General features: G+C 34.8%; 1 protein-coding gene across 1 annotated transcript in view; it reads right to left on the bottom strand.

The window, feature by feature from the left end:
• Positions 1–273: 273 nt before the first annotated feature.
• Positions 274–17,345, bottom strand: part of oaf (BRICHOS-like domain-containing protein out at first) — a 788,141-nt gene continuing 771,069 nt past the window's right edge. Inside the window, exon 4 of the mRNA XM_072522442.1 lies at positions 274–4,509. Coding sequence (XP_072378543.1) covers positions 4,199–4,509 — 311 coding nt within the window. The 3' untranslated portion in view covers positions 274–4,198. The remainder of the gene's footprint in view (positions 4,510–17,345) is intronic.

The following is a 17,345-nucleotide window of genomic DNA, read 5'->3' as shown; positions in this document are numbered from 1 at the left end:
TCCCACAGTCTCCACAGTCACAGTCCCACAGTCTCCACAGTCACATCATCTTGGTCTATTTTTTCCCATTTTGCCATGTTCGATTTTACTGGAGCGACCCCCGTTCTTATCCTATTCACAGTTTTCCTCGTTTTAAAGTCTAGGGACTGGCCGGTCCATTGAACCTGTGGAAGAGAAAAATACTCAGGCGGTTCATCCTGCACTGTTCCAAGAAATCTTTTCCTGGATTTTAGTCGTGTTCGAGCTTTGTATAGGGCATATCGCTCGTCCGTGATCTGTTTAATTTTCTCTATGTGCTCTGCAACGCCTCTGCGTATTGAGGGTTCTGTAAAACCCGTTGCTTTATATAGATTTGAGAGTGGCGTTGGTTTCATGCACCCCGTTACTATCCTGCATTCTCATTTAGCGTGGTATCAACTTGTTTGGTGTGGGCAGATCTGCTTCAAACGGGGCACGCATATTCAGCAGTTGAGAAACACAGTGTCTGTGCCGTTGTTCTTAAAACGCCAGGACGTGCACCCCATTTACTTTCCGTTAACTTTCTGAGTATGCTGTTCCTAGTTGTTACAATTAGAAGAGGAGGTGATAGAACTTCACAAACATTTACTTGTAAAACAAATTTTATTGACTATATTACTCGCTGCCAAACTCATTATGCCAGGAATAAAACAGTTGTTAGACGATACTTGTCTTATGAACTAAATAAATCGAAACTGTTAAATATGTATAATTCTACAGCGGAGGAACGTCTAAAAGTAAGACAGCGCTTCTTTAGAAATATTTTTGTACGACAACATTACACTGTTCACAATGCTCACAGTGTCTCCAATTTTCAGAAAAAATAAAAAAGAAAAAAATCACAAATCCACAAGAAAAAATAAAGGTTAAAGACAGAACCGTGCGTACACAAACTGAGTAGTAAAGCGTAAAGTATGAGTTATTAAGAGAAGACAATCGCACACTAGCAATATTTTCCTTTGATTGCCAAAACAATCTACTACTGCCAAAGATTCCAAACCAGGCCTGCTACTTTAGTATGCAAATAACGTATGGTCCTAAAGTTTTGGAAAAAATTTCACCTGGTCTGATTGAGAAGCAAAATGCATTTAACAAAAAAGCCCATGGAATTGAAATGTCATCAGTTATTGACATTTAATAAACAAAGCAGAATATTTTGGTTTATGCTCTGCAAAATGTCTTATAAAATTGATATTCGTCGAGGTGTTTATAATATGGTTGGGCGAATGTCGAAACGAGATATTGTTAATATTTATCGAGATCAAAACATAAGCAAATCGACAATTTATCGCACAATCAGAGAATGTGAAGAAGGGATACCATGTGTTAACTTGCGTAAAAGTGGCCGACCGCGGATTTTGAACCATATTATAAGAGAGGCAAGACTGATTGAAGCAGCTAAGAACAAAATTGGGGTCTCACAGCGAAAACTGGCCAGAAGATTTCATGTTGGAAAGACTACAGTATACAGGACCCTATCGAGTAACAATATTATCTACCGGGAAAGAAGAAAAGCTCCAAAATACATAGAGGATCAATTAGAGAGAATTCCGAGATGTTGCCGCGCGTTAAGGCGAGTGCGTTTCGTCAACAAGTTGATCGTGATGGACGATGAAAAATACTTTACTTTGTCCAACTCTGAGATGAAGGGTAACGATGGGTTTTACACGAACGATTACGAAAATGTACCTGATGAAATAAAATTCAAAAGTAAGAAAAAATTTGAGGACAAAATTTTGGTATGGTGTGCAATTTTTGAGGCTGGCTTTATCTCACAGCCCTACATTGGTGTTGTACGAGGCGAAGCCTTAAACGCAAATATTTATATTCAAAGATGTCTCTCTAAATTGCTTCAGTTTGTGAACACACATCACGCAAATGATCCAATAGTCTTTTGGCCAGATCTTGCTTCATGTCATTACGCGAGGATTACAAGGGACTGGTACGAAACTAACAACATTACCTTTGTACCGAAAGCAGACAATCCCCCCAACCTACCTCAGGTTCGTTCAATTGAAGATTTCTGGGCAATATTAAGTTGGAAAGTCTATAATAACGGATGGGAAGCACAAAAACAGTTAAGACGCCGCATATATACAAAAATTAGAGAAATTGACGCCGAGGTCGTCCAAAGGATGATGCAACATGTCAGGGGAATTATTCATCATTCAATCTTCGCTTATCCACTGCTGGACATAGATCTCCCTCATAATTTTCCATCTATTTCGATCTTGTGCCTCTTGCATCCAATTCCTATGACAACGTTGTAAATTGTCAGTCCAACGTGTTGGTGGACGACCTCTGCTTCGGTAGGCATCATCTCTTGGTCTCCATTCCAGTATCCGCTTTGTCCATCTATTATCTGTCATTCGAGCCACGTGACCTGCCCAGTTCCTTGCTACTCTCTCTACTCCATCAGCCACTCCTGTTCTTTGTCGTAGCTGGCGATTTGGGAATTATTAGGCAAATCGAAAATAATGGTTCCTTGTCTGTCATTTGAAATTTGATTTATAATAAGGATAGTTAAGTTAAATTGTTGAATAATTTAATAAAAATATAAGATTATTGTGGTCAGAGTTATATGCTTTTGAAATTTTTCCCAAAACTTTAGGACCATACGTTAAATCTGTACAATTTAACTGTGGTAACTGGACATTCAAAGGCCCCACTTAATCTTGAATCAGTAAAATTGTTTATGTGGACAGAAAATGATCGCCAGAGAAGTTGAAATGAGATTGTTTCCACTGTTTATTACACATTGACAAATTTTAATTTTAATCTAGGGGTAGAGAAAGTGCGTTTAGTGGATGATGGTTGTGGGTGTAAGAATAAGAATATCACAATAGTTGAAATGGTTCAATACTGGCTACAATGCTGTGCTCCACTTCATATAAAGTGTATAGAGCTCATATATCTCGTAGTCGGTCATCCTTTCCTTCCCCCTGATCGAGTATTTGCTCAAATAGAAAGAAAAGTGTACCACCATAATTGATCCAGAAACTAATGTCCAATAATCCAGTATAGTAATTTTATTAAAGATTATTCTACAGTGCTGAAGATGGGAGAAAATTACATAGTTTTTGACTGGAAAGGTGAAGTGCAAAAATTCTTTAAAGTCCTGGATCCTGGCATTTTCGTTTACAACCATTTAAACGATTATTATTTTCAAAAAACAAGAAAGGATGGGTTTGTGTCACAGGTGAACCATTTTATAAAAATTATAAAAATGTACTTTCTAAGCCTAAGAGCATCTGCAAGAAAGAAAAAAATATTACTCAAATCCAGTTACAACCACTGAGTGTAGGGAGACATTTAAAACAAAATAAAATAAAAAGCATATCAACTTTGTTAAGAAAACACTATGGAATGCAATGAGCGGCTGATGAACGTCTTCTTTAGAAACGCTTTTAACTACATGGAAAACACTAACCAGGCGGAAATTTATCCTGAGGATATGGAAGATCAGCCTGAAGGTGCAGAAGACGAAATTATGATTACGACATCTGATACTGAAGATATTAAGTTGATAATTTAGGCTTTGTTTATATATCCATTAGAAGCATTATTTTTCAAATTTATTTTTATTTTATTACGACCCTTTTTTGTTAGTATCACACGAGGCTATCAATGTTATAAGAAATACAAAATCAGTTGAGGTTCATTTAGATGCATAAGCAGACATCTGCAATGCTCACGTGCAAAACAGGACATGTCTAATTTTTAAAGCAAAATATCTTTTTAATAACAAGTGTAAGTTATGTTTTGTTTAGTAGTAACTATCTCTATCAAAGTAAGAAAATTTTGGTTAAAACGTGATGTTCATTGGTGTCAAATTACGATTTTGGTAGGTTTTTTGTATTTTACTCAAAACAACTTATAGTTCAAATGTCTGGTTTTGCATTTATACGCTTCAAATGTCAAAAGCAATTAGAGCTACATCTCGTTTACCTGAATTCACTAGGTTATGTCAAACTTCGATTAAAATATCGAGGTATACAGTTAACGCAAATGAAAAGAAGGAAGTTTTACCATGTACCATAATTATGAAATAATGAATTACCTTTTATTATTAAACAGCTGATATTATCATACAATATCTATACAGCACTAAGGCATGTTGGTCCATTTTTAAGCGAATTTAAGGCAAAATACAAATTTGTACAAAACAAGTCTACTAAGGTCATTCGTCCCAAAGACATTGCTGCTTCTGGGACACGTAATAATTAAAAAGATGGCACACTTTACAGGTTTTAATGCCACACCGATAGCTCATAACAGAGTTTTTAGTGTGGCCTTTACCTTTGCAGTATTTCAAACCGCACGGATACCAACCGATGCAGAGCTCCAAGTGACATTCGCACGGCGTCCACATGTTCTTCATGTCGGTGCAGCTTGGTAAGAAATCTTCAGCGCCGATTTCTTTCGTTAGGAAACGATCTGGCGATGTGGGGAATCGTTTCAGAGCTGGTTTATATGAAGTCACTGGTATTCCTGCAATAAAACACACCATTTAAACACATATAAAAGACAAACATAGAATTAAAAAGACCTTCAAACTTACAAAAGAACTATTTTATAATCTAGTTTAATAAAATTTTGCATCCTAAATTAATTATTTCAACTCGGTCCAGGCAGACACACAGCGAGATCGATTTAAATCCGCTCCGTAATAAACTTCGAACTATTGGGGAATTACGAGCAGATAAATCGCTAAATTATTATAGCGTGTAAATAAAGTGAGTTTTGGTAAATAGTGAAAGAAGCGAGCAACCTGAAAAAGTAAGATCGTTGCATTATCATTATAATCTAGTTATTAAAAACATCTTTAAAATTACTAACAGTGGCACAAAAGCATTGTAAATAAAATTTTTATCACAGATAAAAAGTCAAGGTCTTATTAGTTATTAATAAATTAAGATCAAATAACGGTAAATTTTTGCTTTTTTCGTCTACCAGCAAAAAGTGAAGCATTTCAAACAAATTTGAGAGTAAAGCTTGAGATACACATGCCTGACACATGCCTGTTACTAGCGCAATGGCATATCAGTACCTATAGAGCGTTTCACGTTAAAAAAATAACATTAGGCTTATGGAGATCAGTGTTGCCAAAACTCTCAGGCATGCGGTTTACTAGATTGTCGATATATTTTTCGAATTTCCATTTTCAATTACCATTTAACTGTAAAGTCAGAATAACAACTGAAGAACCACAAAGCCTTATTATCATTATGTAGTCTCAGATAACGACATAAAATCGCTGAGATACGCACACCATATTATTTTAAGTTGCAATTAGTAATTAGATATACGCATTCCAAGCGGTCCGTTTATTTGCTTTTAAATCTTTAATAGCCGGCAAAGTGCATGATTTAACTAAACAATATTTTCTACTGATTTCTATGATTCATGGTATATGGTATTCTTACCGAAAAACAAATAAACTGTCGTTACTATAATTAAAATAAGATAAAATAAAATTATCTTCTGTAAATACTATTTATTTAATTAAAATCATTTTCCCTACTTTTTAGCTCTTGTTTCGAATGGATACTTTTGATCAATTACGTTAAAAAACAATTATTTAATTCATGTCTGTGAAAACGAAAATACAAATTATACAACCCTGAATCGTGCTTGGGTTCATCATGGCATCGCTGCGCTTCTATCGTCCATAAGAAATACATGTCCCTATCTCCGCAATGTTATTTTCTTAACGTGGAACGCTTTAGCTACTGTCCCAAACTGGCAAGTGTGTACGTTAGTTAACTGGCATGCTAGCTAATCACTAGCATGCTGTGAGATGCAAGGCGCATGTGTGGATAGTGCTACTGGCATGTCTGAACGCGCGCTACCGCTAGGGGCAAGCCCATGGTACAATGAACACATGCCAGTAGCTAGCAGAGAATTGTAAGATTTGTTGTGTTGGTTGGTGATAAAAATTAATCGTTTTATTTTAAACTTAATTTAAAAAATGTTTCGTTGGGGTGATGAAAAAACCATCATATTTATTGCTATATATAGAGAATTGGAGTGTCTTTTGAGTTCTAAATCATCTCTATATAAAAATAAAATAGCCCATGACAATGCTTACACAAAAATTTAACAGGAAATTGGTGAAAGTATTATTATAAAGGAGATAAAGGCCAAAAAAAAAACATGCTCCAAGATTTTCTCGCCTACCAATTCAATTTCTCATTCAAAATTTTCTCTTTTTTGAGTTCCGCTTCGGATTCATTATTAAATTTCTAACAATATCTGTGGTCATTAGCAATATTTGCTTGTTAAATTCATTCCGAATAGCTTACATGAATGTCCTTTTTTTGTGGGAAACTCAAAAACTTTTAATTACAAACAAGTACTTTAATTTCAGATGAAATTTGTTCTGAAGCTATTTTCTTGAGGCATGTTAAAGTAATTACTATTTAAATGGGAATAAGCCACAATTAAGGGTTAAATTAATTTTATTGACGTTTCAATTTCCACTTCGGAAATCGTTCTCAAAATACAAACATTAGTAAATTAATCAAATTTTGTTTTTTTGTTACTTGGTGAAAAATTCTTCTAATAATTTAATTTTATCTGACTCATTTATATCCAGATATACATTATACATTTTAAAGTAGACGACTTAAAATGATATTGCCAATATTGTTGAGTTGCGTTCCTGGGACGACTTGACTTATAAGATAGTTCATTCGATTACATGAAATCAACTTTAACTTGAGAATATCCGTCAGAAAAAATCATAGCATGTAATTCGTCTTTAAAAAGACAAACACATGCCATGATGACAGTAAAAATCTCCTGTTAGTGATTCCATAGTAAATTATGAGGGAAAAACCAGGAAAAAAACCTCATCATACTATCCCGACATGGTAAGTATTTGGTCGAGCATTTAGTTTACTTTCAATAAACACCAAATTCTGATTTTATATGTTTGTTATTTAAAAAACATAAATGATGTATCATCTATATGTTACCGACTAACTAATACTGGTATTTTCATTTTAATAACTTTCTCTTTTAATATAGGTTAACCAGATTCTACTACATTCTGCCGAGGAATTTGCGACACAATTGGTCTCATTTAGTATAATTAGAGCCGCTTCTTTGATTTTTCTCTTTTTGCCATCCGTTTCTTTTAGGACTATATTTAAATCATTCCATTGCACCCTATATTCATTATTCCATGCGTGTTTACATATTTGAGATCTATCAAATTCTCTATTTTTAATATAAGATTGATATTCACTTATTCTAAAATTTAGTGGTCTTGATGTTTCACTTAAATAAAACTGATCGCATTCACAAGGTATTTTATAAATGCAATTCTGTGTCCTTTCTTGTTCATTGTTAGGTTTGGTTTTAGACAAAATAGATGTCAATGTGTTTGTTGTTTTGAATGTTGTTGAAATGTTGAATTTATTTCCTATCCTTTTAAGTTTTTCTGATAATCCTTTTATGTATGGTATTGTTATTTTCCTAGCACAAAGGCCAAATAGAAAGCAACAAACGAAACATGGTAATGACATGGCTACGATAAAGACAATGATTTTGGTGGAAGGAAAAAAAAGATAGCAAGAAAGGAAGCAAACAAATTTAGAGAAATACGTGAACGTGGACGGTAAGGTGGAACCTACCAGGAAGGAGCATTAAGAAATTTAAATGAAATACATGAGAAATATATAACTGAAATAATGGTCTTATAAAAAACCAAGCAGCTGGGAAGTTAGATAGTAAAAGTTGGAAATAAGTACTCTTTTTAAAAGCGGCGGGCTGGGGAAAAGCTTTAAGGTGTCAGAGAGAATAAGCTTTAGTAACTGACATTCAACCCTAACTTGAGTATCTAACTCTGACTATTTAAGATTAAGCGACAAATATAGAAAAATCAGCATAATGAACGCACATGCTACTACAGAAGAGAATGACTTGGAAATAAAAATAAGTTCTATGAACAACTCAGTGAGCTAATTGAAAAGTACCAAAATATGATATAAAACTAATCGTGGGAGATATGAATGTGAAAGTAGGAAGATAAGATATTTATATGAATATAGGTTGGTAAAGATCTGCATAAAGAAAGTTCATTAGTTTCTTGTAATGTTGTAGTAGTTCAATGGAAAAAACTAGTAGAATTATCAATCGAACCTAATTTTAAGATAGCAAGTAGACAATTTAATCATAAACGTGTGCATAAAATAACCTAAATCTCTCCTGATGGGAAAACGAGAAATTAATTAGAGAAATTCTCATTAAAAAAAAACACAATAGATCCGAGACTGATTGTATAAGCTACCTACATAGTAAGGATAGTCAAACTTAAGCAAAAGATTCCCAAACAACCAAGAAAAGGATAACATACCGATATATTCCAAGATAAAAACGTAACAAAAAAATAGAGGAAGAAATAAATGAGAGATTGAGAAGAATCACAACGGGAAACGGAGTTTGTCATAAAAATATAAACATACAAATAATTTATTTATTTATATGTGTACATTTTTATGACAAATCTGGACAGTAAGATTTGAAATCATTCCATCTTTAAGCACTAAAAATAGTTTTCAGTGCTTTAAAAATAATAGTCATTGTTTTGTGAGTTTTGAGATTACACGGTAATTACCTTACCGTGTTTTGTTTTCCGTGCGTTATTTTACTAAAGCATACACCCCAAAATAACGGTAATTAACTAGGATTAAGGGCATTACTGAAAAGTAACGGCCGAGACCCTTAAAACGCCTAAGCCCGTTTCTACTTTTGGGTCATACTCTATATTCCCACATCGGTCCTGTTTATGGCGTTGTAATGAGAAAAGGAAGAGGTCGAGTGAATGTAGTGAGGGTTTAATGGCTCTTGGACCCCTTGATGTTCTAAAACCGTAAAAAGGCAGTAAAGCAACAAAGTTTTATGTTCCAGTGCTAGGCTAGGTGCTGGTAATTCGTGTGAGTAAATAAGAGTTGACTTTAGTAAAAAATTACTAATTAAGCATACATTGCGAGTGGTAAAACTCAACTTTTTTTTTTAATGTCACACTTATGATATACAATTATTTTTCTGTCGAATATATCTACAGCGTGTTGCCATACTCAACTGTCAACGCTCAACATCGTAGACAACTCGTCCTTAACCGGTTTACATTATGATATACTGAGGGTTATTAAAATTAAGGGAGATAATTTGAATTTATTATACATCTGTAACTTGATGATCCATATGGTCTTGAGGAAAAGAATAAAAAATCTGCATTTATACAAATTTAGCAAAAACTAATATTGCAGTGCAAGATACCAGAAGCATGGAGAAACAGCATAATGATACCAATGTTCAAGAAAAGAAATAAAGAAGACCCCAACAATTATAGAGGTACAAATCTACTGAACACCGCACTTAAGCTTACCACAAAAATCCTAACCAACAAAATTAATAAACTAACAACTTTATCAGATGAACAACAATTATTTAGATCCGGAAGATCCTGCGTAGACGCCGTATTTGTACTAAGTCAAATCACAGAAAAGGCCATCAAGTACAATAAACTAGCATATCTATGTTTTATAGACTTGACAAAGGCATTCGATCGCATCCAAGTTGAAGACGTCATACACCTACTATATAAAAGAAAAATATCAACCAATAATATACAAACCATTGCAAACATCTACTTTCATAATCGAATACAGGCAAAGATAAATGGAAAACTAACACAGTGTATACCAGTAGAAAGAGGAGTCGGATAGAATGACTCGTTAAGCCCACTTCTCCTTAATATAATAATAGACAAATTAATACAAGCAGTACGTAAAGGTCATGGTTACAGAATGGAGAACAAAGAAATCCAAATATTATGTTATTCAGACGACGCCGCATTAATCGCCGAGACAGAAGACGAGCTCCAAAGATTAACACAGATCTTCAATACAACAGCCAAGAAATACAATATGATAATATCTAGACAACATCTAAATATCCACTATGATGTAAAATCGAAATTGATGGGAAAATAATAAAGCAGGAAGCAAGGTTTGGATATCTGGGAATACATATAACTAGTTACGGAGAAGTTGAAGAAAAAGTACGACAACAAAGCTTAAAAGCAAATAAAGCGGCGGGATCTCTTAATTATACAATCTGGAAAAACAAACACCTCAACAAGAACAAAGACAAGACTCAAAAACAAGAATCTATAAAGCAGCAAATAGACATATATTTACATAAAGGAGACAAGACCTGACACATCTAAAACGAGACGACTACTAGAAACAACAGAGATGAAAATACCCCGATGTTAAAGCCTACATACAAGAAGGAAGAAGAAGAAGAACTAATTTAGCTTTATTTACAGAAGGTTGCTAGCTTGAAAATATTATCTTTGGGTTATAAGCTCATAAGTATGGACTTAAGCCTATTTGGACCTACGGGATCAAGTTATGGGATATTTTAAGTGTCTCCAATATAAACATCTTAGAGAGATTTTAACATAAGGTGCTTTGCACCATAGTCAACGCGCCATATTATGTCCCGAACAAGGTAATTCAGCATGACATTCTGCTAGAATACGTCTAAGCGTCTAAGCATGACGTCTTATCGTCTTCGTTATGATGAGACGTCCAAAAATTTCCTTTGGGTAGACGCCCAAAAAAATTGTGGTAGGTAGCTAATAGGGGTAGCAGTGATATAATATGTTGATTTGATAATTCTCAAAAATTTATTACTAACTGGGTACTTTTTTGTTAATTCTCAAGATGTATGTATGTATAGCGTTATTTTCATCATTTTCTGTTCTTAGCTATCAGCTTCAAATTTCTCATTCCCCTCTCTCTGACATCTTCCATCACTATATCTTTCCATTTCTTTCTTGGTCTTACTCTCTTTTTTTTTGCCCTCAGGTACTCTCCAACTAATAATTCTTGACTAGTCTAGATGTGTAGGCCATTGTAGTCTACGTTTTTTCACCACTTTTGTTATTGTAGAGTTAGCATACAATTGGTACACTTCTGCATTAGTTCATCTCCTCCATTCTCCCTCTACTACTTTTCCACCAAACATTCTGCGAAGTATATTTCTTTCCCATGCTACCAATCTGTTCTGTATGGTTTTGTTCATAGTCCATGTCTCGGCAGCGTATAGCATTGTGGGTCTAATTATATTTTTGTATTACGAGATGTATCTTTGGCCTTAATTACTTTACTCATGGCTCCAGCACATCTGCTGTTTTTGGTCAATCTCAGGTGGATTTAAGTTTCTTCCTTACATGTCTAATCAATAAGAGTAGGTACCTAAGTACATATATTCATCCACCTTCTCGAATTCTACAACTGATCTATCATCAACCTCCAATTTAAAGGAGCCCCTGGTGTTTATTCCTTTTTGCTCGAGATTTTCATGTACTTGGACTTATTATTATTAATTTTCAGTTCCAGTTTAGAGCTTTCTCGAAGCAGTCTTAGCAGTATGCTAAGCATTGGTGCTCTTTGTATAAAATAGTGCCGGACCTATTTACCCCGCTAACCCTTACAATTCTTTCTAGAACTGTATTGAATAGCAAAGTAGACAACGGGTCTTCTTGACAAACACCTTTTTTCACTTCGAATTCTTCTGAGCACAGTTTTAGAGCACAAATGGTTTATCTAATTGTCATTTTTACCAATCTTACTACATATTTTTTCTGGCACTTGGAATTCTTTTAGCGTTTCTGTTAATTTGTTTCTGTCTATTGTATCGTAGGCGGCTTTGTAATCAATGAAAAATACTTGTGCTAAAATGTTGTATTCATAGCAATTGATCAGGATTTGTTTTAGCACAAAAATTTGATCCATTGTTGATCTTCCCTTGCGAAATCCTCCCTGGTATTCTCCTAGATTCTTCTCTACATATATTTTTCTAATCGTTTTTTTATTAGTATAGCGACTATTTTATATATTCCTGTTAACAAGGTTATTCCTCCATAGTTTGCTCATTCAGTTCTATCTCCCTTTTTGTAAATGTACTAATGCAGATAAGTCTCTTGAGAATAAACGCGAAAAAATTTCTTTAGTAATAAATTTTTGAGAATCGTCAAATCAACATATTTCATCCCTGCACCCTGTTGAAAATTAATGAACAAAAATTAAACCCAGTGCACTTTAACGTCAAAATCGACCTGTCTTAATCTTACAAATAAATACATATATTTCTATTTAAAAATACTTATTTCTCCTATTTGTAGAACCCGTTATGCTATGACAAATATTAGATGGCATTACTTCTTTAGGCTCCTCGACTAAAAAAATCGAAAAAGACCATTCAGCCGATAGCGACGTTTTGTACGAACAACATCCATGGGCTTTAGATACCGAGATCCGTATCGGAATACACTTCTCCACGTACGAAAGGGGATCTGATCTCCTCACGAATATAAAAGTAGTTTCTTTTTAGCCTGAAATATTAAGCACTGAAATAGGGATAAGGTATTGTGTTCGATATCGGATATTTGAAAGGGGATATAGCTTTATTTGCTTAAAGTTATATACAACATAATATGGTTTTGGTGAGGCATCGTGGATGAGCAGGTGATCTATGCATATTTGATTTTCGTACATTATTAGAAATATATAAGTAAGTTTATACAGACGACCGCGAAATAAAGTTATAATTAAAACAATAGAAATTAACACAAACAAAGAAGTTAATATAAACAAGCAGCGAAAGCCAAAGAACGCTGGGCAGTGTAAATTGAAGTAAGTGTAAAATTAGTAAAGGTTAGTAACAATAAAGTTAAATGTGTCGATAGCAATTAAAGTAAATTGTATACTCACGCTTAATCAAGCCATTAAGAGCGATGCTGGGAATATTTATATTCCACTATGGATCAACAATTTACCCATATAAATTACCATCATTCTTGTACTCATTGCGTCGAGTAAGGACGATAAATATACGAAAATGGTTGCGTTTCGATTTAATTTCGGTCTCTTACCACTCCCTAACACGTGTTTCTGGGTCTTGTAAGATTTGTAAGTAAGGATTAAGGGTGAGTATACAATTTACTTTAATTGCTATCGACACATTTAACTTCATCTTTCCTCACTAGATGTCTCTAGTAGCATACTCTGGTAATTATTTTTTTTATAATTGTCAGAGTAGTCGGTGCGTTTTGATTTGGTTTGAGTCTTCTTACAAACTCTCTCTGATGACGGGTAGACCCAGAAACACGTGTTAGGGAGTGGTAAGAGACTCAAATTAAATCGAAACGCAACCATTTTCTTTAGTACCTAACAATAGTATCATCTCTCTTGATTTTGGACACCCCGAAGCAATGCAGCGCAAAATATAGGAATACGTTCTTGGCGGAGAAAGGCGATAAATAGAAATGACTCGAGGAGTAAACTGTTTACTTCAAGCACCAGCAAGAAGTGTTACTAGCTGACTTAACAACGGCAAGTGCGACCATGTCGAAACCGAGCAATCCGAGGTGAGACCTTGGAAGCCATGAAGAAATCATAAAAGGCGGATATCAAGAGTTCGGCACAGTGATAATTGTTGAGTTTAATATTAATTCTTATAATAGTAATAATCTTAGCTTTAGGTTTAATTGTACTAATCGCGGAAATATTTCAGAACATTTTATTCGCCTCTACGGGGAGGAGTTTTAACAGCTTACTGCAAAATATAGCAATCTGCTGCTACCTGGGAATCGTCTTCTTTGTGATTTAACATTCTTTAAAGCCCGCCGGGAGTTAAGAAGATATTCCAAGAAAAATTAGACAATATTTTGAAAGGTAGGGCAAAAACTGCAAGTATAGAAGAAAAGTGAGAAAATCTCAAGACCAACTTAATCCTAGCTGCTGAGGAAACTTGCGGGAAGACAAAAATAGCAAATAATAGCATGAGGAGAACTGAATGGTGGACGGACGAAATACGAATTAAAGTAAAGAACAAAAAAGAAAAATGGAAGAGATATCTAAGTACAAAACGCCCTGAAGATTAGAAGGCATATAAAGAAAAAAGTTTCGACTAAAAATGACAAATAATTATAGAAAAATCAAAAACTCTTTTCTGCCGCATTAAAACAGCTCAGACAAAAGAAAGAACACATGATGCCGAATATAAAAGACAAGAATGGAAAGACCACTTTTCTGATACATCTATTTCGACCATTGCCACCCAAATTTTAGCAAAAAGTTTCAATTACTCTATTATCCCAAGTCACATTCCAATTGAGACAATCATCTGTCAAACTGAAGACACTATCTTCAGTTTACTTTCTGAAGATCCTGAAATAACTACTAGACAAGACATCGCTACAGTTTTTAGAAACTGAAAGCCTCCTACTATAATAATGTGTCTAAATATTCCAGTTTTTAATAGTCGAGCTATTTTTGGTTCCAGTATTAAAAATTTCTATTAGTAAAATCAGGTTGTCATTTTATTATTTGGTAAATATTAATACTTGTATCTATTACAGGTGTTTATTTATGTTTAAACAGGATCTGGTTCTCATTGTATCAGCTGGTAAATAATAATGTATCTAAATACTCTAGTTTTTATTAGTCGAGTTATTTTTGGTTTCGGTATTCAAATTTTCTATTAGTATAATCAGGTGCTCATTTTACTATTAGGTAAATATTAATACCTGTATCTATAATAGGTGTTTATTTATGTTTAAACTGGATCTGGTTCTCATTTGATCATTTCGCCAATCCAAGAAAAAAGCCCTGAAAGAACTTCAGTCAAATCCAAATCAGGATTCAGGAAATGCCACCGTCATCCTAAACACTTCTTCTTATATTAATAAACTGTCAAATCTTATTAATACTTCAGACTACAGATCAATTCCAAAGAATCCAATAACCTATCTAGAGAAAACAACAAAAGCTATCATCAATAAAACCCCTTTTCCTGTTGACATAAAACAATCTTTAATTCCTCGTGAAAAGTCCTTTAGAATACCTCGTATATATGGTCTACCCAAAATTTACAAACCCGATATTCCTCTACGTCGCATTGTCAGTGCATACAAGTGCCGTACACAACCATTGGCCAAGTACTTGGCCAAAACTCTATCACCTCTCGCCGAAAACGCTTCATCCTTCGTCAAAAATTCTTTTTATTTTATCGAACTTCTTAAACAATACCCTATCTCACCGTCAGACATTCTAGCAAGTTTCGATATCGTTTCACTCTTCACAAACATTCCTGTAGACGAAGCTCTAAACTTTCTGAAAACGAAATACGGTATCCAGCAAGACCAATTCATCAAAAATCAATTCTACAGACAAATAAATGGTGCCCCTATGGGCTACTCAGTATCTCCAGTACTTGCCAATATTTTTATTTGACTTTGAGACCCGAGCACTATCCACATCAATGCTCAAACCCACATGTTGGCTACGATATGTTGACGATAAATTCGTCATTCGGCCCCAAAGCAGAGATGCTTTGGTTTCTTTTCAAGCCCACATGAATGGTATAAATCCTAGTATTCAGTTCACGAGGGATATGTAAAGCTCTGAAGAAGACAGAGAGGATGTCGAAAGCTCGGCGCAGTGATAATCGACGCTGTTCAAACCGGAAGCCTGTTGAGTTTAATATTAATTTTTACAATAGTATTAACCTCAGCTTAAAGTTTAATCTATTATCATCATCATCATCATTATTCTTAGCATGTTCTACCAATTATGGTGTAGCCTTCCTTACATATTCATTCTTCATATCTGCCCACGATTGTCTAAAATTCACTTTTCTATGCCATGTTGTACCGGCTTGTTTTCTTGAGTCATACTCCCATCTTAAAGGACGTCTTCTTGGTCTCTTGACGACTCTTGGATACCACAGTGTAATTCTAGTGGACCAGCTATTGTCAGTTCTCGCTAAATGTCCCGCCCACTGCCATTTTAAAGATTTAATTCTATGGACTACTTCAATATTCATGATTTTCTGTATGATCCATTCTATTCTTTTTCGATCTCTCTTTGTTATACCTAGCATACATCGCCCCATTGACCCTTGAGTGACTTTGAGTTTCAATATTATCTCTTTCTTTAGTGTCCAAGTTTCGCAGCCGTATGTCATGATTGATTGTATGTATACACTGATCGAATGCTTTTTTCTTCAGGTAGATTGGCATCTTCGATTTAAATATAACTGCATTTCTACCAAAAAAATGGCCAAGCCAGTTTCATTTTTCTGTTGATTTCTGGAAGTAAGGAGCCAGATTTATGTATTAATTGTCCCAGGTATACATACTCGTCTACTGTCTCAAGTGCAGTGTTGTTTATTAATACATCTTGGACATCCACTAACTCGTTGTACAAGGTTTTTGTTTTTATCAAGTTCATTTTTAGACCAACTTCATTGCTAGCTGTATTTAGGTCGCTTATAAGTTCTTGATATATGGTACTAAATCCACTTCTGAAGCCAGCTTATTCTTTCGGCTGTGCAGAATTTAATATAATAATAATAGTCTCCCGTTTTATACCGCTGTCGCGGCTTTGGGAGTATAGCAGGGTAGTCTGCTATATCTAGGGCTTACGGTATACAAGGAAGGTAACATGGCCAGTGCTACGCTTCAACCGTCTATTATTACCCCTGGTTTTACCCAAGATACTCATTTTTATTCAGGCTGAGTCGACCTGGGGCCTATAGACATTTTTAAAATGTCTAGATGTTCTTGCCGGCGGTAGGATTCGAACTCCGGACCACCGGCTTGCGAGGCAAGCATCCTACCGCTTGCGCTACGCAGGCCCATGCAGAATTTAATGCCTTTGTTAATTTGTTGTTGATCTTTGTAAATATCTTGTATACGATTGGTAGTAGACTTATAGGTCTGTAGTTTTTGATATCCTCTTTGCTACCTTTCTTATAAATAATATGTTTGCTGTATTCGACTGGTCTGGTATGCATCTCGATCTTAGGCAGTTCGTGAATATGCCTGCTAAGATTTTCCAGGTTTTATTGCCAGCGTATTTAAGCAGTTCCACTGTTATACAAACTATTCCAGCTGCTTTACAGCTTTTCATTTTTGCAATAAAGGTCGCGGCATATTATCGTGCACGTATAGTTTCCGGCACGTAGCGTTTCCACTCCAGCAATTGGGCTGCGCGTTCACATTTTCATACATAGAACGTTTCAGTTTGGTTCGGTGAAGATATGATCTCGCTTTTCTCGACAAAAATTATGTGCAATTGCTCTTCTACTTAACGATGAAGAATGAAAAACTGTGTTAAAAAGAAGGTTTGAAGTACATCCAATGCTAAGAGAAAGGAAGAAGGAATGTGAATACTGGACTTTATACAGAGAATTAATTGATGACGATGAAAAATATTATGAATATTTTAGAATGAATAGGA

This window comes from Diabrotica undecimpunctata, chromosome 2, assembly GCF_040954645.1.
Source record: "Diabrotica undecimpunctata isolate CICGRU chromosome 2, icDiaUnde3, whole genome shotgun sequence".
NCBI classification, from domain to species: Eukaryota; Metazoa; Arthropoda; class Insecta; order Coleoptera; family Chrysomelidae; genus Diabrotica; species Diabrotica undecimpunctata.
This window is presented reverse-complemented; position numbering and strand designations above follow the sequence as displayed.